At 37.3% G+C, this 24103-nt stretch overlaps 1 protein-coding gene across 3 annotated transcripts in view; it reads right to left on the reverse strand.

Moving 5' to 3' along the window:
- Cyp7b1 (cytochrome P450 family 7 subfamily B member 1) overlaps positions 1-24103 on the reverse strand; it is a 167037-nt gene that overhangs the window by 21286 nt on the left and 121648 nt on the right. For all 3 annotated transcript variants that reach the window (NM_019138.1, XM_039101794.2, XM_063281357.1), the window contains 3 exon segments: positions 2755-2961; positions 3427-4017; positions 11020-11156. In NM_019138.1, the coding sequence (NP_062011.1) occupies positions 2755-2961; positions 3427-4017; positions 11020-11156 (935 nt within the window).

Raw genomic sequence — 24103 nt, forward strand, 5'->3', positions numbered from 1 at the left:
CTGTCCTTGGAGCTCAGGTAACCCTGGTGTAAGAGGCAGAGGAAGAATTGTATTTTCCAGAGGAGAAGAGGTTACCAGGAGGATATTGTCCGCAGAATTAACCCATCAGGGCTCATAGGAATGCACAGAGAGGAGGCTGAATGGGTATGCACTAGGTCCTCTGCATACATGGGTTGTTTAGTTTGGTGGGTTTTTTGTGGGATTCATAACAATAGGAATGGAGTGTCTCTGACTCTTTTGCCTGATTGTGGGACTATTTTCCTACTAGTGAGTTGTCTAATGAAGCCTTGATTTGGGGGTTTATGCTGCATCTTACTTTACCATATTTGCTGATTCCCCTGGGAGGCCAGCTCTTTTCTGAAGAGAAATGGAAGAGAGGGAAGATTGCAGGGATAGGGAGACTGTGAGGAATGGAGAGAGGGGTGTAATGTATAAGAGTAGAATTAAAAATAAAAGATCTGTTGTCTCTCTATATTGGGTAAGCATGATAGAGCTGTGAATTTATGAGGGCTCCAAGATAAGAGTCACTAAGTCTAGCTGTTGACTTATATAGACCTAAATTATAAGTTCAGAACTTGCCATTTCTTCTGGTCCAATAAATCTATACTGGCTGGTTTTGTGTGTCAACTTGACATGAGCTGGAGTTATCACAAAAAAAGCCTCTGTTGAGGGAATGGCTCCATGAGATCCAGCTGTCAGACATTTTATCAATTAGTGATGGATGGGAGAGGGCTCATTATGAGTGGCACCATTTCTGGGCTGGTAATCTTGGAATATAAAAGAAGGCAAGTGGAGCAAGTCAGGAGAACAATCCAGCATGCAGCATCCCTCCATGTATTAGCTCCTGTCTCCAGGATCCTGCCCTGCTTGAGTTCCTGTCCTGACTTCATTTGTTGATGAACAGCAATATGGAAGTGTAAGCTGAACAAACCCTTTCCTGCCCAACTTGCTTCTTGGTTACAATAATTTGTACAGGAATACAAACCCTGACTAAGACAAGATCTAAGCATTTCTTTCTTAACAGTGCACTTTACAAACAACCTTTTACTTCAATAACAAACAGTTGCTTGCTAGCAATAAACAGAGAGCTGATGTGTTTCAAGCAAACTCTTAAGAGTAATAATTATGTACAGACTACGAACATAGTCTTTGGAGTTCATTTGCATTATTTTTTGATATTCTCATTCATAAAATGAAAGCATAATTACCTGGATATATTGAAAATGAAACCCAGACTTCCATAGAAACTAAATCAACTAAAAACTACTACTCAACCAAAGAATAGACAACTACCTCTATCTTACAGAAATTTTGTGTACTAGGTCCTTAAGAGTTCTGCCTCTATCCCCAAAGAATATTAATGTTTTGATAATGTAGGGCATACCTTTTTATTTTCCGCACATGTATTTCTTTCGCAATTCTTTCAGGAACATGAGAGGGGTGATGCAGTGATGCAGAGATGATGACTACAGTATAAGTCACATGACTGCTGTTGCCCCTGTGATAGGTCTCAACCTGCCCAATGGGAACCATCTCTGCAACACTTGGGGCAGTCCTATTAGTGCTGAGAAGCAGTCAATGGGATCAAGACTAATAGGACCTGATATCTCTGAATCTACTGAGAGAAGGGGGAATCTACTTTATGTATAAAACCGTGAAGCAAACACAGGCTAAAATATTAATCTTATTAGTCATATAGCCAAGGAATAGAAAACATGTAAACAATGCATTTGTTCAAATAAACTGAGAGAATTATATCTTCAAGATTGACACAGGATGACTCATAATTACAGAGGGAGTTGACATGTATTGGTACAGATTTTATCTTTAAGGGTATAAGTTCCCTACACAATAGTAAGAAGCAGCCTGAGCAAACCCCAGAAAGGAAAAGTGCACCAGCAGCAAATCCAGGATTCACGTCAGGTGTGAGGCTATTGAGTAAAATCGAAACTGTGACAGGAGCAAAAACAATCAACTATTATAGGCCACAGGTATATTTGTTATAGTGTTCCATTTTATTTCCTAAAACACTGAGAGGTTTTTTTTTTTATTTTTTTTTTTTGGTTTTTTTTTTTTTTTAAGATTTCGACATTTAAAGGAAGCAGTTTGTAGCTGTTTTGCTCGCCCCACCCCCTTTTCAACTTGCCTCTCCTTCTTCACAGGGTTCCTGTCACTTGTCTCTCCCTTCCTTCCTCTCTTTCTTTGCTTCACCCTTTTTATTTGAGTGTTTAAACCCATAATCTACAATGAAAAGTATTTAAACTACAATGATAAGAACTGTATGCCCTAAGCTATATAAGACACCCATGACCTGTGCGTGAAATGCAGCAACCATTTTAAGGAAGATTAAGTATTTGTGCGTGCATGTGGCCTCTCTGAAACACTTTCCTGTTCAGCCATGGAATCCTTCTATGTCAAGACAGAACAGCAGTGTTTAGGAGACATCCGCAGACCAACAGATGCTCAGAATCAATTGACATAATAGGCATACACACTTCCCCCCCCCCCAAATAATTGCAAAGCTTTGGTTTAGCTTTTTGCATACCTTGCATAGTTAATTAGCTAGGCCTTAATGTTTACATGCGATGAGAGTATCTACAGCTATAAACTATATAATTTATAATTGATGTAAATGGGTGTTATTATGTCAATTAGGCAGCTGTGTCCTCCACCTCTTGGTAAACAGCTATGAGTGATAAACTGACTTTGCAGAGAGCTACCTTCTTCTCTTCATAACAGATAAAAATAAATTACCCAGGCAGACCAAGCTGTCCAATTGTTCTCTGGTGAAGTGGACAGAAATTCCAGGTCCTTTCTTTTGACCTGTTGACTGCAGGAAGCTGTCAATTTCGTCACGCAGGACTTCCATAGCTTCTGGATGCTGAAGAAGATAATACATTGCCCAGAACATAGCTGGAATGGTGTTTGCTAGAGAGGCCCAGAGCAAGCCAAGATGATGTGCTGGGAGAGAATAAGTGAAAAGGAAGATTAATAGCGTTTATTACACTGATTAGATTTGCAGTGTGCTAATTAAAAGATGTTAGGACACGGACCCAGCCAAGGATCAGTGCATGCTAATGAGAACCAATAGGCTTCTGAAGTCTAATTTTCTGCTTAATGAGAATAGTTTAAAATGTAATGCGTGTTGCAGCGGGGAGGTGGGGTGCAGGAAGGTGGGGATGAGATAAAGGAGTAAATGCGGCTTAGTTATACTCTTTCTCATTATCATCATTAAATATCTTGTTTTACCACCTCAGCAAAAAAAAAATCAATTATCACAGAAGGTTGTTTCAGAATAAAACATTTTATCATTAGCCAATTAGAAAGAGCATAAAAAATTTTCAAGGACGTCATTTTATCTTTTTATCTCAAAGGTCTCCTGTAAATTATTTTATTTTAGCAAGTGATCATTCGGTGCTTTCTTACCTCCTATTTCAAACTCTTCATGCCCGTAGTATTTTTTCAGCATCTCCTGCCTCTCCTGAACAATTTCTGACCGTCTTTGCATCTGAGCTACTTTTTCTGGTGTGAGACATTTTATAATTTTCTTCTGCATAAATTCTGCATTTCTTAGAAGCTGAATAGGTATGTCAGATACTAAGTATGGGAAATGGTCATCAAATTTTAAAAAATCATCCCTCAGCTCACTGATAATTTGTTTTTTGTTAGCAGCAAGAATTTTTCCATATATAGTTGTAAATGTGATTTCAAATACCAGTGAACTACAGAAATCAAATACTCTTGCTGTATTCCAATCTGTGAGTTTTAGCAGTCTGGACTCAAATATTTCTTTTACTTCTTGGATCATGGTTTCCAGAAGACCATCCAGAGATTTGCCTTGTAAAAGAAGATAGCCTCTGTGAATGTCATTGCTAAGGTCGTCATCAGTTAGCAGCTTCTTGACAGAGAAGGCTTTCGCTGATAATCTTCGGCTGAACTTCTCAAAGCTTAATTGTTTTGGGTTTTTCATTACATACTGGTACTGGAAAGGGTTCAGAACAAATGTTATATACTTCCCTAGGAAAAAAAAGAAATAGAATGTAGTTTATTTGATTGCAAAATAAAATACATACCTGAGGTCTGCAAATATTTAAATCAAAATTAAAGACATTTTTAAGAAGTTAATAGTTTTATTAAAGAATTATAACAAGATCCATTCTATTCAAAGGGCTATTAAGTCCCCTTTGAAAACAAGAGGTAAAGTGAAAATTTTCTGGAAACTTACATTTCTTGACTTTCTAAACTTCACTGATCTCTATGGCCAGTCTCTCAAAGTTGGCAAATACATCAGAGTTCCTAGTGAAACCCGTGAACTCATCAGCTGAGAGAGCTAAGACAACTAAGAAGCCAAGCTTGGACACAGGGTATTCCCTGGCTTCTTTCTCAGCCTCACTCAGCTCTGGTTTCTTACTTCAGTACTGCTTTAAGTGCATTTCATCTGATTAGAAATATCATATCAGTGGTATGCAGTGGGGGCAGATAATGTCTTTCCTTCCTATAAACACACACTACATACATTTGAATAATTCACAGTGTCCATGTTTAGCTATTACTACCTGTACTCTATTCTCTCTATTCTCTCTCTCTCTCTCTCTCTCTCTCTCTCTCTCTCTCTCTCTCTCTTTCTCTCTGTCTCTCTCTCTCTTTCTCTCTCTCTCTCTGTAGTTTTCTTTGATGAAAACTCCCCCTTATGATTACTGTTCCAAATGAATTACAAAAATTAGTGTAGTACAAGACAAAAATTCAGAATAATTTTCAACCAAATCTTGTAAATTATCTGGGCAATTTTAAAAACAGTTTAAATATTAAGTATATATGAGAATATATTTGCTGGGATTAATTTTTCTCCAAGTGACTCTCATCCAACGGAGTTTTCCTCTATTCATTTAACAAGGCAAGGCAATGCAGAAGTGAGGGAGGTCTGGAGTAGCCACTCTTTCTGGTTGGAAGCTGGATCTGCCTTCTCCAAATGAAGCAGAGTTTTCTGGTCATTCATTCTTTGCTTAGCCTCAGGGAGGAAGACACAAAGGACCACATTGGAACAGGGCACTTTGAATCACTTCCTTTACCATTACCATGTTATTACAATTGCTAGCAGCTGTCAGAGAAATACTCAGTGTGGGGGGAGTCAATGTTCTCAGTTTTCAGAGATGATTTTGGGCAAACCTGTTTGTTTTCGCAGGTGATGATTCATGCATTCTTCTTCCCAAATGATTGGGTTTAGTAAAATATTAATAGTATCCCTTTAAGTAAGGATCTAAAATTTAAAGCCTATGCATAAGGTTTAATTTGTAAATTATGATCTCTGGAAAATATTTTTAAATTTTTTCTACCACTTTATTTTTTACATTGATCTAAATCTAAAGAGAAATTTTAAAAAAGTATTCATCCCAAGCACTGTCAGCTACTACACCATGATCCTTTAAACCAGAAATTGGATACAGCCAGATTTCTGCTCTGTCTACAAGTCATTTGAAATAGACACATTCTTCTTCTCTCTCTCTCTCTCTCTCTCTCTCTCTCTCTCTCTCTCTCTCTCTTCCACCTTTCTGTCTTCAATCTCTCTCTTTATCTACCCCTTATCAGATGAAAATATCAGATTTTTGAACAAATATATAAATGTGAAATAATTGGCTCAAATCAGCAAACACATGTAACATCTTTTAAACTTCGATGAGTTGGTTGGTTGTAGGTGCTGTACGGTGTGCAGGGAGATAGGCAGTACGAGTGTGCATGTACCCCATTGTGCCTGTGCAACTTAGTTCTCACCTTTCGCCTTGTTGCTTCTGCTTTGTAGGGCAGGCTCTTTGGCTGGTGAGCTTCCAGGAGATTTTCTTTTCTTTGTGTCCTTGTGTCCTTGTGTCCGTGTTTGTGTGTGTGTGTGTGTGTGTGTGTGTGTGTGTGTGTGTGTGTGTGTGTATGTGCATGTGTTTTATAGATACATTTGTTTGGTGTGTGTGTGTGTGTGTGTGTGTGTATGTGCATGTGTTTTATAGATACATTTGTTTGGTGTGTGTGTGTGTGTGTGTGTGTGTGTGTGTGTACATTTGCAACTACATGTGCGCATAGAAGACAGAAGTAAACACCAACTGTCTTCTTTAATCCCTGGACATTGTATTTTTGGAGACAAGATCTCTCATTGGATCTGGGGATCATCAATTCAGCTAGGCTGGTGCCAATGAGCTCCAAGAACCCACTTGTGTCCACACACTTAGGGACACACTTTTCACACCCGCCTTTTATAGTGGTGCAGAGGATCCCAAATCAGGTCCTTGTGCTTGTGTATCTTGCACGGTACCAACTGAGCATCTGCCAAGCCTGTGAAGGTCTTTGACAGGGCCATCACTGAGAAGCTGGTTCAAAGTGACTTCTCAGTCTAGGATCTGCACCTTTCTTCCTTGCTCCAATGTTCATTTTCTTCCCTAACAAGATGATACAGACCTTCATGTCTTCTGCCTTCAATCTTTCTGAAGGAAATGTGGATCACTTTAGAGCTAGTTATGTTTTCTGGATTTTATTTTTCAAGTTGATTTGGAAGTACCAATAACCCTGGAGATTTTAGCTGGCTTTCCAACTTTTAATCTTCAGTATAAACAATTTAAGCTAAGTTTTCCAAAATTAATATTAATTTAAACCATCTGTCCACCATCTGCTAATGTGAGATGTAAAACCAGAGTTTCTTTGTGTTCTGTAATCAGACAGTTAGGAAAATACATATACATTTATAAAATGAATTTAAATTTCTGAACAAAGGGTTTTTTTTGAAAAGTTTTCTTGAAGGCTATGAATGCTCAGAGAGAAATTCACTTTTTCTTAGTGTGATTTTATGTAAATGAATACCAAGTGTCAACAGGCATGCTGCCTAGTTCACAGAGATCCTAATGCACAAACAATATCTGTTGCAATGTTTTCAAAGGAGGGGAGAATACTGTTAGAAATGAATATAAAATATTGATTTTAAAAATTGCAAAGTTTGCATTTATCTAAACTGTAAATGTCAAAAGGAGTCCCATGTCTGAAAAGATAAAGTATAAAATAATTTTCTGCCCATTAACATTGAAATGGGACCAACAAGCTTAATATCTTCTTTGTCAACTATTTCATTTTTCTTCCTTCTTATGGAGCAGACTGGGACTACTAACTCCAGCGTCTTTAGATACCCATCTATTCAGATATCATTTCCTCAGGAAGCCAATGCTAAAAATTCAAAATAATTTGATAAATGTGCTTTAAGTCTTATACACAAGAAATCTGCCTTTTAGATAATAAGTGAGCTTGGCTGTTTTCATGTTCAAGTTGGTACTGAGTAGACACAGGTCTAGGAATTCCAGTCAGTTGCTTAATCATTCCAATTATTGGAGAGAGATATTTTCAATAAATTTTCTAAAATGGTAACATTTTAGTAAGGCAGTTCTGTGGCAGAGTTTGGATTGAATGTTGACCTATAAGCATTAGTTGGGCAGCTGACTTACTTGCTAAGAGTGATCACCATTGTATACTTGCTCCCTTTATTAGTGAGATTTCTCTAGCTGCTGACAATGATGTACAGTGGCGCTTCCCTGGGATGACATTTAGGGAAAATGATTCCATTGCACTAACACACAAAACCAATTAGAGAACTGTATTCTGTGGCAAGTCACGAATCTATGTGGTTTCTCATGGAAAGCCATACCTTTTCATTTCTTTATTAAGGTGACAATTATGTCCCTTGAGACTTTTGGGAATGGCAATCATTTTCTTGACCTGCAAAATCCATACACTCACTAATGTCACATAACAAGGGCAAGGTTGGACAACTTTTCCCTTCATTTTTTAAATAAGTCATATCACAAACTGAGCATCAAAACTGTGTATTCACAGGGCTTTTCAACAGGAATGTATTCAAAGTAGTGTAAGACATAAGGGAGCATCAGAACCTATTTACTGGTGGCTGTTTACTGCCTAATTAACAACAGACTGATGATTAAATTATTTAGGCAATCAGTGTTTAAGTCAGTATTAGGTTTCTTAGAATTTAGGATTACAGTCATCTGTGAGCATGGATTGATTGCTTTTGTTTGGTTGATTTGTATATGGGCATGTATTTATGTGTACACATATATGCTGTGTGTTAGTAAAGAATAGAGACTAACCTCAGTTGCTCAGATGCTATCCATCATGTTATTTTAAAAAGGGTCTTACCAGGATGGGAACTGGCCGACTGGGATCAGCTAACTGGACAAGGAGCCCCGTAAATCCATTTCTCTGTCTCTACTTCCCATATGTTGCATCATGCAGCAAGCACTTTACCCACTGAACTATTTACCCAGGCCCCCTCTTTTAGAAAATAAAATGTTGTTTTTGATGATTTCTTTGTTCGTTTGTTTTTGTTTTGTTGTTGTTTGTTTGTTTACAAGATTTTGCTAGCTAACCTCAAACTTGAGACCCTCTTGCTTAAATATCCCAAGTGCCGAGAAAAAACACATCCCTCCGCCCACATGCACAGACAGAGTTTTGCTTTAGAAAGTGAGTAAAACTATCCAAAGAATCTACAAATTTCTGTTCAATCATTTTAGACAACTTTTGTATAAGGTCTTAAAAAGAAAAAGCTAGAAGTTCTAAAACATTTTGTACTGCTCATTGGAAATTAGAAATTATATTTTAAAAGAATTTTCTTTCAGTTTTGAGATCCCATTTATTGTTTTTTTCTTCCATAATTTACTTTTTGTTTACATTACATCCCAATTGCAGCTCCATTCCTTCCTCTCTACCCAGACTTGCCCTTACAAATTCTTCTCCCCATTATCCTCTCCCCTTCTCCACAGAGAAAGCAAAGCACCCTTCGGTACTACACAGACCTGGTGGTACCATCTAGTGACAGCAGAAGAGTTATTAAAAAAAAGTTATTTGCTTTGCATCTTTAGTTTAGCTGTAAGAACACCTAGAAAAAGAGTGGTAGGCATATCCTTTATCTACCTAGTAGTATTTATCAACTATAATATGTTAGGGATTTTTCTTGTCAAACATCTATTATGATCCAATCAGGACTGAGTTCCAGAACAAATTCTAAGAGAGTCACTAACAGAAAAGGAAGAAGATGAATACATAAACCATTGAGGCATGAATTGCACTGAGCAAGAGGTACTGCGTAAAACTAAGCCCAAATGAAGGGGTTCCAAAGGTTGGATAACGTGTCTAGGAAATGACCTGAAGAAGAGATAGTCATGTGAAAGCAGAGTTCTGGCAGAAAGAAAGGCAAAAGGAAGGTTAAAGGCACAAAGACATGGTTTGTGTGGAGGAATGTTCCATCAGCGAGATGTATTAATGAGATCATAAGCACAAGGCAGGATGGGGGTGGAGATCTGAATGGGGGTCTTGGGAAGGTCATATTACATGTTACAATTCTTTCTAAGATGCATGATTGTTTTTGTTTCCATTTTTTTCTGAAATTACAGTTCATGCAATTATCATGGGAAAAGATTTGTCAGCTGTCAAGGGAAAGAATAAGTTGTAATAAAACTAATGCTGTCTGATCAAGGGTGAATTAAAACTAACCATATGGATGAGTCAATCAAGTTGGAGACCTAGCTTTTTATTACTCAAATGGTACATTTATATGGTAGCCATGATTTACAGAAGTTTGCTGCTGATCCACAGGCAGTAATTACTGAAAGAAGACTGCCCTAGTTCTCTAGGAATAAAAAAGAGAAAATGTAGAGAAAGACGTATTGAAATAGAAAGACATGCATTCACAAGGTCCATAAAGGACACCCAGAGTCAGTAGAGGATCCTGAAGGGCCACATTCAAGGGAGCTGGAAGCAAGTAGATATTTTAGTAAGACAGGAGAGATCAGAAAGGCATTAAGAGGAAGGGGGTAGTTAGGCTGACTTTGACCATGAATGAGAGAACAGAAGACTGGGTAAACTCCAGAAAACAAGTTGCTAGAGACATCAAAGTCAAGTCACTCTCTAAAAATATCTAGGAGACAGAGAGAGGGAGATGTATAAAAAATATAGACAGAGAGATGGAAGGAGGGAGACAAGGAGGGAGGGGGAAAGAACATGGAAAAGAAAGAAGGAATGGTGGGAGGGTGGGACAAGGGGGTGAAGGGAGAGAAGTAGGGAATAAAGGAAGGAAAGAAGAAATGAGAGAGTGAGAGAGAGTGTTGAAAATACAAGATGAAATTAGGAGACATTGAATGATTTAATGTGGCTTTAAGCTAAGGACAAAGATCACAAACAAAAAACATAAGCATGAGAGGAAGAAGTTGTGATGTGACACCAAGAAAGAGTCATGAGGACTGATACGTCTTAGAAAAGTGTGAACCACACTGAAGAGTTTACATGCTGACATATACTCCAGATGAATGTTTGCAAAGCAGGAAAAGAGAAAGGATTATGTGGAAAATTGAGATGTTTAGATTTGTGAAACCATTTTTTATGGTGCCGTAATGGCATACGTGTAAAATCGTGCATCAGTGAAAAGCCAAAGAACACAAGAAGTAGACTAGAATGCAAACGAGGAGCTGTGAATGATGCACCCACATGACCACATCGGTTGGTATCAAGTTCCATACTGAGATGAGACACTATTAACTGGGAATCTGTGACAGGAAGACAGGAAGATCAGGAACATGAGAACTCTGAGCTGTCTGCTGAAGTACCTTATACTTCTAAAATTATTCTATAAGGACACACACACACGCGCACACACACACGCACACACACACACACACACACACACACACACACACACACACACACACACACACACACACCACATTCTAGCTCTTAAAAAATTCTCAAATAACCTAAACTAATTCAAAACAAATCCGAGACTGGCTGGTTTAGGACTTGTCAGAGGATTGTGTAACCAGGTTGTGTATATGGTCACCCCTGCACTAACACTTGCCCTTCTTTGCATTTGCTCTGCAGGGCTAGATGAATCCTCCACATTTTGCCTATGGACAAACGTGAAGACATTGAAGAGCAACCAAGAGAATATGACACACGCAAAGTACTCAGAACAGAGCTTCTTACCTCCAAGTAAGACAGTGAAAGTGTCACCATATTGCCTTTGAAGAGTTTGCAAGAAAGCTAACGGATCCTTCCAGAATTTCAGGGCCATGCCAAGATAAGGAATCCAACCTTTTATCAAGGGAGGTTCACAAGGACGCCTATGAAGAGAAAAAAAAAGATGAAAGAAAACTGAAATCATTCTTACTTCAGTACCTATGGGCTATTTATCCAATCTCAGTGAACGCAGGAACTGCTCAGCTTCTGTCAGTTCACCTCTTCACTGATGCTTATATCACCATAGACTGTGCTTATGAAGATTTTTGTAGATATGAGTACATCATTCAGTTCCTGTTTTATTGAGCAACTTTTGATACTTTTTTCTTATAAGGATTTAATAGCTGCCTGAGAGCTGAGACAGTCTGATGTATTTATCACATGTTCTGTTTTCCATCAGAATACCACTGTACACCTGAAGGGTCTGTGGCTAAGAGGACCCACAGATAACCACATCAACTCTTAGCATTTATTTGAAAAATTGTCAGCGTAATAAATTTCGATTTTTTAGAAAAGGCCATTGTCTGATGCTTTGGTCTTTTACAAATCATTCTATAAATGTTACCTACTAAATTTAATAAGAACTAAACTCGGTCCTATTATTTATATAATTTTTATTGTATGTATATGGGTGTTTTGCCTGCATGTATGTTTGTGTACAAAGTGTCTGAGGAGGTGAAAAGATCACAATAGATATCCTAGAAGTAGAGTTAAGGACAGTTGTGAACCAGCATGTGGGTACTAGAAATCCAACTAGGGTCCTTTGAAAGAGCACAATTGTTTTTTATCTCTGAAGTCTCTCTAGCAATCCCCACCCAACTTATTTTTATGTAACATTTATGCTTAATGGCTATGTATTTGGCAAGTGGGATGGCTGATCTGGATTGCCAACTTGGCACACCTGGAAAGAAGAAGCCTCAGTTGGGTAACTGCCTCCATACGATTAGCCTGTGGGCATGTATGTGGGATATTTTCTTAATTGATAAGTGATGGAAGAAAGCCTAGGCCACTGTGAACTGTGTTACCTCTAGGTAAGTGTTCTTGGATATTGAAAGACAATTGGCTGGGTCTAAGTCCTAGCCAGAGGGGGTGGGGGACCAGCTATGGTCTCTGCTTCAGTTTCCACTTGAACTACTATCCTGTCCTGATAGCCATGAATAGGCTATGACATGGAATTATAAGCCGAATAACCCCTTATCAGCCATGTTGGTTTTGGTTAGAGTTTCATCCCATCAACATAAAGCAAACTAACAAAGGTACTGTGGAATAGGTCTACTTTAGGCTAGAATTAAACTGCTTACCAACAATGTATTACAATTGATGACGACTTTATTCCATACTAACATGGGGTGCTAAGTTATGTGGGCTCAGTCATTTAAACTCCAATGTATGCAAAAACACATCTTCCCATATAGTGTTCATTCAATCTTAATAAGACTATTATATTTTTGTATGATGAAGCATTAGGGAAATGGTGCACTAGGGAACTTGAAGGTTTTCAAAATACCTTAGTGCATTCTATACATTGCATGGAGGTTTGTTCTTTACAATGAACATGTCACACTATTCATTGTTCATGTTTTCTATTAATTTAATTGATCAAAGTGTTTAGAATCTGATGGAAGCTTTAGTGTATAATCTCCTTTTTATAGCCAAAGGATCTCTTGGGTTTCAGATGTTAAGGCATTTGCCTAAAGGTTTTGTGTCTGTTTAAGGGCTTCCTGTAAGTTAGGGAGCCCCTCAGCTCTACTTTTAGCCACCTAGAAGAATTAGTCAATCCCTGAACCCAATTAAAACAGTCCAACAATGCGGGTCTCTGGATGAGCTAATAGACACACAGTAACGACAGTCTAGTGCAAATTCAAGAGCTCGTGCCATTCTCTGGGCATTAGATGTCACCGAGTCTAGCTGCCAACGTTTACATAATCAGAAAAGCAACAATAGATTAATTTTAAAAATATTTTTACTGAGAACAATAAAGACAGCAGTATAGAGCTTAGGGTATAGCTTGGAACTCAAGTGCTTGCTTGGTTTGTACTCATGGGATTCTGTATTTGATTCCTTACACCAAACAAAGAAAAAGAAACCCACAAATCCTCAGCATGGTTTTCCTGACATTTATATTTTGTCATCATTTTAAAAATAATTGTATTTAAATAATAAATATAAATAGAATTCTTTGCTAGGTATTACTAATAAAATAACTTTTAAATATGTGAAGCATTCCTTAAAATGCTAAGACATAAGAACTTTCTTCTTTTTGATCTGATATTAGCAAATGTATTTCAAAATTTCTTTTAGTCACTCATTTGGTGAATGCAATCTGATAAGATAAAAATAAGACAAACAGAATAATCCTGTCTTTGTTTTTATTCTTGGAAGGTTCAAAACACATATTCAAAAAATTTTTTGGTCCTTTGCTCTATGAGGGAGACTATATGCTTCATGACTTACATTTTGATCAATCATAAATATGACTAGCTTGGATCTAATCAAAGGTCAAGATTATGGCCATCTCAGCCAGGGTAGCTGTATTCATCGTATCAGATTTCTTAGTTTTCCACACACTAAAGCATAGTTCACTTAGACAAACACAAACAGCAGATCTTGTCAGCATACATGGGGTGGAGGCGTAGGATCAAAATAAAATCTGAGTTGATTTTTCTTTCTCTATATAAAGCATTTTATTATATAGGTAATATGATGTACATATGCACAGACATGTGAAAATAAGTCACATTATAGAAAAACATGGATCTTATTCTTCATACCTTTTCACTATTCTCTCTTAAATTTTTAAAATTTTGTGTTTGACACAGGCTGGTCGAACTCAGTATGATCTTACCTCTGCTTTCTGATATATATACTATAATTACAGGAATATAACACCAACTCTTGGATAACTTTATTTTCCTGAATACAGTCATTAGCAACAAAGGTTGATTTTTACAATTTTATGAAAAGTAAGGTAATAAAAATCCCCACTGTTCTCAATGACTGCATTTCAATTTGTTTGTGTACATGCACAGACAGTCATAACTCAATGTTGGGTGTCTTTCTCTTCTATTCCCCACCACATTTTTGAGATAAGGATATCCTTGAACCCAGAGATTACTCACTGGCTAGACTAGCTGGCCAGTAATTTCCAGGGTGGACATCTGATTGACTAGAGTAGCTGGTCAGTAACTTCCTGAGGGCCATTTGCTGTCCCCACACACCATGCATTTGGGGCCTGGGTTCAGATAGAAGTCACCATGCCCAGGTTTTAACATGAGTATGGGGTTTCAAACTCAGGACACATGTTTGTTGGGCAAACACTTTACCCAGTGAAGCATCTCCCCAGCCAGTTTTCCCCAAATATTACACAAGAAGAAACCACACATGTGAGTGGAGAGCGGAACCTCAGATTGGAAGTTGTTCACTACTGGTCCAGGATCATTTAAAGTTTATAAGCATTCTAGTTCACAGCATTTCCTTTGAAAATGTTATCTTGTTTCCTTGATCTTCTTTTACTATGTCTGGTTTAATGTTGCATTTTCAAAAAGATCTAGCAAGGCCCTTTGTCGTATTCTAATTTAGTACAGCTAATGTCATCTTCTATGCTGTCATTCAACAAAAAGCTGTAGTGTCCATGGGACATCCACAGGAGAAATGATGGGAAGCAGAAATCCAAGTCAACACTAGCATTGTTCAAAATTAGGGAGCCACAGTTTGCTATTTTATTGTTATAGACATAGCAGGGTCATCATTTCTCACAGCTGCATTTATTCTGTCAGCAGTAAACTTAAGATTATTAAACACCTTGTCACAACTGTACACAGTTTCAGGAAAAAGATAGACAACCCATTCAAGGCAGATAATAGAATCTATCTTTATCAGTACATTTGTAAAAATTGTGTAAGGAGGAAAGATATCACCATAGTGGTCCAGAAAGGCCCATTGACTCATGGCAGAGGGCAACTACTGCGATCTTTCTTATTCATGTTCCATGTCTTTGAACATGAAATACTCATTGCTCCCTGCTACATGAGGATGTAGGATGCTCAGTGCCATGTGTGGTTAATAAAATTCTGAAGCTGGAGTGAACCTGGTTCTGATGTTCTGAGATGTAATTTAAAAGTTGATAGTTCATATTATTTCTTGATCTCACTTTAATAGTACATACATTCTCCTATAAGTATTTAAGGTAAAAAAAAAAAGAACATAGCAATCATAATGACTTGAGATTTCAAAGTCTCCTCTAAGATAAAATTCAAGTCACAATTGTGCACACACAATTTTATCAGCTCTTGGGATTTCTTCCATAGGTACTTGAGCATATCATAAGATTTGTACACAAAAATTGTCAAGTTCAAAGTTATCTGAAAATATTGGAGAATATAAATTCAGCATACAAGATGCTTTATCCTTGTTTTTTTAAAGTCAAACATGCTTACACACAATATTGGAAGTTCATCTTTATGTTATACATATAGTGGAGTATAGAGACTAAAATATTTGTCTACTACTATTAGGCTGAAAAGATGGTTCAGTAGTTAAGAGCACGTGCTGTTCTAGCAGGGGATTCAGATTAAGTTTTTACCATCCATATGGTGGCTCATACCCATCCAGAGTTCTAGATCTAGGGGATCCAAATATCCCCTTCTGGCTTTCACGTGTGTGTGTGTGTGTGTGTGTGTGTGTGTGTGTGTGTGTGTGTGTGTGTGTATGTATGTTTAAATTTCAGAAAATGGGGTGCTATATAACTCATCTGATTATTTTACTTTTTAAATATTCAGCCAAGGCACTGGAAGACATGATTTGTCACACATTTGTGACACTTGGCCATGCCTAAGAACAGAGGTAATACAGATTTCCATATGTCGGAGACAAAGGACTAACAAGAACTGGCTGAATTATAAGCAAGGAGGTTTTCCCAGAAGTGATCTTGGTGATCAGATGGCAGTGGAAGTTCTAGACTGAGAAACAAACTATTAATAATAGTATGTATTCTAACAATTTGTACCAATGTTTCCAAACTTTAGCATTCTTTCTCTGTTCCCATGGCTGCCATGGCTTCCCAAATTGGTTTACTTGAATCTCCTTGTACTTCCCTGTTCTTATTTCCTATTCTATCACATTACTTTAATGGTGCCGAGGTTTCGACAAAGATGGCTCCAAAGCTATTACTGACTTTGAATAAACTATTGCTGAACAAGACACCCTTAAAGGGGCTTCACTTTGTTTTACCTTTCCTTGGTGGTTTGTGAAAGTAAGTTTATTGGCTGAGGTTTTCTTGTTAATAAAATGTAAAACTGAATTCTGATTTTTGGTTGTGAGCCTAGCTTTTAAATGCTAAGCTATCTCTCTAGCCCTAGAACAGAATTTTTTAAAAGACTCTGCTCAAGGATTTCTTCTGAGTAAAAATACCTCAAAATATTCAAACAATTTCTGATTAGAAGATGAGATTCCAAAGAAGAAGTGAAGAAGGTACAGCCAATCCTGTCTATACCTCGAGTCTAGGCAGAGCCGAGGAAACATGGACAAGTGTGCATTGCAGAGGCTAAGAATAAGGTTGGTGTTGGGACACTTTAATAATTGATACATTGATGGAAGGTGGGGTTCAAAGATCTTACCAAAGAGGAATATTAGGGAATCTGAAGAAATGAACATACACACAAGTGAACTCAGATAATAGAAATGAAGAGGATGACAGATATCTCTAAATTATACTTACTATTCAGACAAAACAGATTGTGTTTCAAGCCATAGGAATGAACTATTATCACTGAAAACTGAGTCATTTCTGCCTTTAGAAACAATATTGGCTCTTGTGAAATGGAGAAGCAAAGATGGATTTTTCTATATCTAACTCATATTGAGAAACTCGTCTAGTACACAATGTAAAGTCTCAGTTCCTTTACCAATAAATGAGAGTAATAACTTTAATTTTTCAGCAGCACACATTGACTAAAGGGGGGGCATATAATAGAGCTGGTTCTCCAACTGTTATTTGCTTTCAGGCGATTGTGAGTGTGGATATCCACCCACACTCTGTGTAAGCCTTCAGATGTCAGCACTTCCTCCTTACCTTTACCTATCCTGGAGATGTCTAGCTTTGAAGAACCTTTCCATCCTTTGAATTATTGGCTAACTGAAATCGTTGAGAGTTTGGGTACGCATGAACTTGCAAAGTTCAGATGAGTAAGGAAAGGACACTACATAGAAAGCTGACCTCATGAAAGGGCTATGATTCTTTAGAAGCTTTCCAGTGTGTATTCGATTATTTTGATGGCAATCTCTGACATATGGTCTAAGAGATAGTGATTGATTTACAACGAAGTGAATAAAAAGTTGGGTATTTGCCCATTAAGTGGGAAGGAGAAAAAAAAAGAACCAAACAGGAAGGTTTCCCAATGGTAAGCTGGTAGTCTCTGAGGAGAGTGATTGGACTAACAGACAATCTGCAGGAGAGAAATGAACAATCTTCAACTCTTGACAAGTTGATCATTGGCTTAGAGAGCCATATGCCTTTTAATCCCAGGTAACTCAATAAATGTATTATACTCACAGAAAGCTCTGTCAATGGTAGTCTGGAAGGTGGAATTAAAGCAGTGTCTAGTGCTCAGTGGTGTTTGGAACAGGGCCAGATTACACGTATGAGGCTCAGAACACAAGTGAGACTTAGAATTCGATGGACTGAGAGCCAGAGAAGAACAACCTCTCATTACCTCCTAAAGAATCTTCTAGCATTGCATGCCCTATCTGGGGACTCTTCCCTAAAGAATTCCCCCACTCCCATCACTCATTAACTGCCATATTTTTAATTCTCTGAATTTATGAGTCTTGCTTCAGCACTTTGCAAATCACAGATTTTCAAATAATATCTGTAGAGAAAGAGCATGCGAATTCTGATGTACTTACAACCAGTCTATTTAATTGTTCTAATGAATCACTAGTTGATTATTCACAAGCTTACCAAACACTTAATTGGAAAGAGTGAAAACAATTATAAAAGCCAAACTTGGGACTTATAGTTTCAGGCGTTGTATGTAAGGCGGTGGGAGGACAGTACACCCATCTTCACAAGAACACAGAACAAGCTCATAGGCAAGTATGCCTCAGGCCACCAGGAAATTGAGGACGTAAGGTGAAGAATCATCATCCTTAATGCACGAGACAGGCAAATAAGAGAGTCACAGGTGACAGGAACAAAACCTGCTGCAGAAGCTATGAACTAATAGGGACATTTTATAGGGAAATTAACAGATAAAGAAGACTAAGAGCAAACTAGATTGAAGGAGAAAGGAAACAGCAAAGTTCTGAGGGGCACAGCCTTAAGAAGACTTTCAGAGCTTTATTCAAAGGAGAAATAGCTAAGAACAAGGACTCAGTTACCAAGACATTGAACTAATCATTTTTAGCCTTCCAATACAGGAAGTACCAATCCTAGAGAGCATCACTAGTGAGTTCTAATTATCTGAGGAAGAAATGATAAAATCTCTCTACAGTTGATGCCAGATAATAGACAGAATAACAAAACAAGGTAAAGACATCACAAACATCACAGCAATCAGTACCTTATAAATTTATATGCAAATGTAATCAACAAAAAACTGTCTACTAAACTCTCAACAAGTATTAGACATCATGAGCTGGTGGAATTCCAAGTCTTCAAGTTTGGCCCAACATTCAAAATCATCACTGTATCCTATTACATCAACAAGTTGAAGCAAATAATTACCAGGCCATATCAATATGTAGAGACAAAAAGCTGTTTGACAGTATCTAATACCTGTCTGTACCCTTTCATATATAAAAAAGTCAACTGCAAGTGGGTAAAATACTTAACTAAAAAGTTCTTGGAGATTTGCCTTGTCATTTGTTTCAGAGATTTGATACCAAAAGCACAAGCAACAAAAAAGTCAACAGAGCACAAAAACCCAAAAAGCTTCTATACCTCTAAGAGAAAAGTCAGAATGGAAGAAAACATTTATAAATCGTGCATCTTATATAAAGCTTATCTTCAGAACGTATAAGGAATTCTTAAAATTTAAAGTGAAACTTTACCATCCTGTTTAAAAAATACACTAGGGACTTGCATAGGCATGTTTCCAAGGAAGACATACAAATGCACAACATGTTTAAAGAAAGGAATTCAAAGAAATGCAAAACAAAACAAACAAAAGCAAGCAAGCAAGCAAACAAACAAACCAAACTTTTTATGAAATGTCACTCACTCTCTTAACAAAAGATTACCATTGCTGTGACTCTGGAGAAATTCAAGTCTTTCCATATTAATGTTACAAATGTAAAATATATGAAGACTCCTCAAAATTAAAAGACAATTACCAGATGATACAACGTCCCTAATGTTTATTGAAAATAATAAAATTAGAATCTTGAAGAGAAATTAGCATCTCTATGTTCATTGGAAAGCTAGTCACAATAGCTAAAAGACAGAAACAATTTAAATACACACCGACAGATGAATAAAGGAAATGTAGAATGTGCGTGTGGATCTGATGCAAGACTACCTAACCTGTAGATAGAGTGCAATGGCAGTATGGGACAACAAAGATAAGCAGTATGTTAAATAAAATAAGCCGGTTACTATAAGAAACAGATTTTCATGGCATCATGTATATGAGCTACCTAAAGTGGCCAAATTCACATAAGCAAAGCAAATAATTTTGGTTATTATTACTGGGATGGGGGAAAACTCGGAAGTTTCAAATGAACAGAAATAAAATTTGAGTCAGGCAAAACCATCACAACCATTTGTTATTCTAGGTCCAGGAGATATATTGATCACTTATAGCCTACATAGGCACCAGATATGCATGTGACCCAAATATATACATACAGGCAAAACACTTACATGAAATAAAAGCAATAAAATACAAAAGGTAACCACAGAAAACTAGTTGCTTTCTTGTAACATGCAATGAATAACTGATATTTGAAATTAAAAATATAATATCATTTGTATTAGTACAAAATGAAATATTATGATTTAATTTACTACAAATATTCAGATTTATGTATAAGTCAAACAAAAATGCATAAAGTCTATATGAGAAAAGCTCAGGCCTAGATTGGGAACATTCTTAAGTCATCAATAAATTATCCTGTGAATATCAACAAATAGACTTTTGATTTTGTTGGGAAAAACAAATTACCTCAAATAGTCAATGCAACTTTGAAAGAGAAGAGAATACGATGATGTAAACCACCTGTCTTCATGACAACATAAGACTGCAGTAACTGAGAGAGTCATATCAATGAAAGAATAGTAACATAGATAGAACGAGAGTAAGAAATCCAGACATGGACGCAGAAATACAACCAACTAGCAAACACAGATCAATGGACAGAGGGTAGTTTTTCAACATGGGCTATAACAGCTGTTGAAAATATGAGTGACAGATATTTTTATACCAATGAACTCAAAACAAATAGGAGCCACAATTGTAAACTGCAAAATCTTCTTTAGAGAATAACATTGAAGAAATGTAGGTGGCCTCAGGTTTGTTGGTAGGATTTAGCTATAACACCAAAAGTTAAGTAGTTGGAAAGACTTTGAGGACAAGTATTTGTACTTAAAAAGAACTGACTACTCTAGTCATACTCATTATGAGTTCCTTAAAAGCCAATTATTACAGCTTTTCTAACTCAAAATGAAAAGGTCAGTGAAGCATTCTGTAGGATTTAGTATCAAATAACGTTGATATTAATAGCTGTAACATACATATTATTTTAAAAATAATGGTTAGAGAAAATAAACAGGGGAAAGGACTGTATAGCATCCCTGTCCTTAGCAAGACTGCTTTAGTTTCTTCTCACAGGGAGCTTCAGTCACAGACATGAGACCCAGACTGGGCTGAGGTTTTCCCCTTTTAGTTCAGTATGTTGATTTCAGCCACCTGAGAATCTTTAACTAAAATCATAATCTTTCTTGAGATGCAGTTCTAATATATTATTTCTCAGTTGTCTTAATTTATATGTATGTATATGTGTATGTGTACACTATTATCTATCTATCTATCTATCTATCTATCTATCTATCTATCTATCTATCTGTCTATGTATCTTCATTTTTCAATTCCAGCCAGTGCTGAGGCTATAAGTACATTCAACACCTCTCAGATATCTTTGTAAAAATGCTGGTTCTAGGAGGTAAACTCAGGTTCTTTAACAACTGAGCTATATCTTAAGACAATAATTAGTATTTTTCTAATTTATTGTTTTGTATTTTCCTTATTTGGCACAAGTGCACATACACACACACTTAGTATTCTGTTGGATTTAGTACCAAATATATAAATTGTATATGTGTATACACACAGTGTGTCTGTGTGTGTGTGCATGTGCACACATATGCACATGGGTGTGTGCATGTGCATTCAGGTATGTATGTATTTGTCTCTGTGAAGTTAGCCCAGGGTACCCTGACTATAAAGAACAATATCAAGGGCCTGTAGAATTTTCTGTTCTCTAAAAACTATCATGAAAATTTTATAATCATGCAATACTGTGACTGAAAAGACACTATATTATTACATGAAAGATGCTAGAAGAACGGAAGTATTAAATGTGAAATATGTCAAAACGGAAGAGGAGACCCCAAACAATGTCTACCATGTAATGTTTTCTATGCCCTCTAAACAGAGACCTTGATCCTTGGGTGCTCTAATCAACATTAACTTTGTAGATGTTAACTACTGCAGTAAATGTACTTTTGAGTACAATTTCATACCTTGTGTGACATGTTTCCCTGTACTGAACCAGAGCTCTTCCAGGTAGGTAAGAGGGTATGTAGAGCCTGAGAATTTAGTCAGGACATGGGGTCCTTGCTTTTTGGTGGGCAGAACTTTGAAAAGCATAGGCAGAAACACTGGATAGATGGAACATTGCATCTTCCTTTCTACTCATACATGGAGATTGAACACCTATTGTAGAAATTGTTCATCTTCAACCCTAGCAAGAACGGCACTTGAAAGCAAATCATCACAGAGATTATTTGCAAGGCATAGTAGTTTCTAAATAGAGGTCCCTAACGTCTTACTGGAGCCATCCCCTGACTTGATAATCATGATAGTCAATGGTGTCCATGGATATTGGCGTGAGCGGAGTGGGGAGAGGAAATATTCCATGCTGCTTCTGTGGTGGTTGTCCATCCTGAATTCATATCCACACATGAGGCACCAACGTCACTCAGGCACTTAGGGTTTGTCAATATTCTTAAATGTATGTGTGTTTTGTCTGTGTGTGTATCTATTTATTCTTTATGTGGGCATAGTGCCTGCAAGAGTTAGAAGAGGGTGTTGGGACCACTGGAAATATATTGATGTTTGGACTCAAAACTAGGTCTTCTATAAGATCAAATGCTCTTAAATACCAAGCCTGACCCACAGCATACTCCCCAGTGAAATAACTGGAACACTAGCTCCAGAAACCACAAATTAAAGACATTCTTCTAAAAGCATACATCCGAACAATAGTCTGATATCCTTCTCCTTGAGAACTGGATGGCCTTTAGTATTAGGTGGTGAAGTTAAGGGACATATTCACCGACATCTTCTAACCTGCAGATGCCAAAAACAACACTTCTGAAGAGTAGTTGCTGCTTCATAGAAGTCCCTCAACTCGGAGGTTCTGACAGTTCCTCATTACACTAAAGTTACAGTATTTGGAAAAGAATCATACAGAACCATTGCTTCATTTTCAGTACATTGTTATTTTATGTAACATGGAAATGATAGTTTAGAGTTTAAAGTGACATTCATTTACAAATTAAATACACTTTACTAGTGAATCAAATATTGATTCTAAAGAGGCCTTCACCATTACTAAAGTGGATGAACCAAGAATCAATCTAAAACTTGCAGTTAAGGACCATCAAAACCCATGTCACCTTAACTCTGAGAATAGAAGGCAGATGCTGAAGTGAGAGGTTATAATTATGTACTCAGGGTGATATGTTACTGATTCAGGAAATGTAAGGTTTTTAAACAGCAGCCATGGGAGGAGGCATTGCTTCATCCTGGCTCCTTTTATTTAGAGCCATCCTGGCTCTTTTAAGGCTTTACTCAGAGAAGAAACCCCTGATACAGGACACTGGGTTTCCCTTCCTTTCTACATCTCATTATATCTCAAGTGTATAGTTAGAGAATGGTTCACTGTGTGCTTTAATATGCATGCATTGCATATTCTTTATGACTCATATAAAGAAAAGTAAACTGCTAAATATCTGTTTACCCCAAGAATATGATCTATCATCTCTTTTCACAATGAACAGTAATCCAATACTGTCTAGAAAATTATGCAATTCATTACCATAAATAATCTTTATTGTGCCCTATGCTTAACCTTTATCTCCTCTGACCAGTCCCATAATCTTACAAATCCATGTGTGATGTGTTCAACATCTGGTGTTCACACAATCTCTGCTTCATAGCAAATACAGGAAAAATTCCACCATAATACATCTCACTCTCCAGGCTGTTTAAATGATTTGATTCTGTTCTTTGGTGACATTTGCATGCTTTTCTAGAAAGATCTGTACTGATGAAAAGGCCTTCACTGTGGAAACGTTTTGGTGATATTTGGGTGGCAACTGAATTGAAACTAGATGTGATGTCCTGACAGTAAACATGGCTACAATCTAAGTGCTTCTGATAAAGCATCCTGTGTGAGGCAAGTAAGCAGTGCTGAGTGGTCAGACACCTCCATCACTGACATGCAGTCTGAATGTCCAATAGAACATGACTGTATTCATCTTCACACTCGAGAATGCAGCTTTCAAGCCATGCAGGAACCTCAGTCACCAGTCTATGTGGGCAACCCTGTGATCTAAATAGTACATGCTTTGTAAAGTTCACACCATTCGCAGCTTTATACTAATGCCTTGACAGAGTGAGGAATTTGCAAGTGCTTCTTGGATAAGAACCTGGGCCTCATCAGTATCAGATTTGACTGAGAAGTCTCACTGAGGTCAGATTTTTGTTTGCTTTTGGCAGGGAGGAGTTCCTAGGGAGACATGAAAAAATTCAAGTCTCTTTCTCTGTCT

Source organism: Rattus norvegicus, chromosome 2, assembly GCF_036323735.1.
Source record: "Rattus norvegicus strain BN/NHsdMcwi chromosome 2, GRCr8, whole genome shotgun sequence".
Lineage (NCBI taxonomy): Eukaryota > Metazoa > Chordata > Mammalia > Rodentia > Muridae > Rattus > Rattus norvegicus.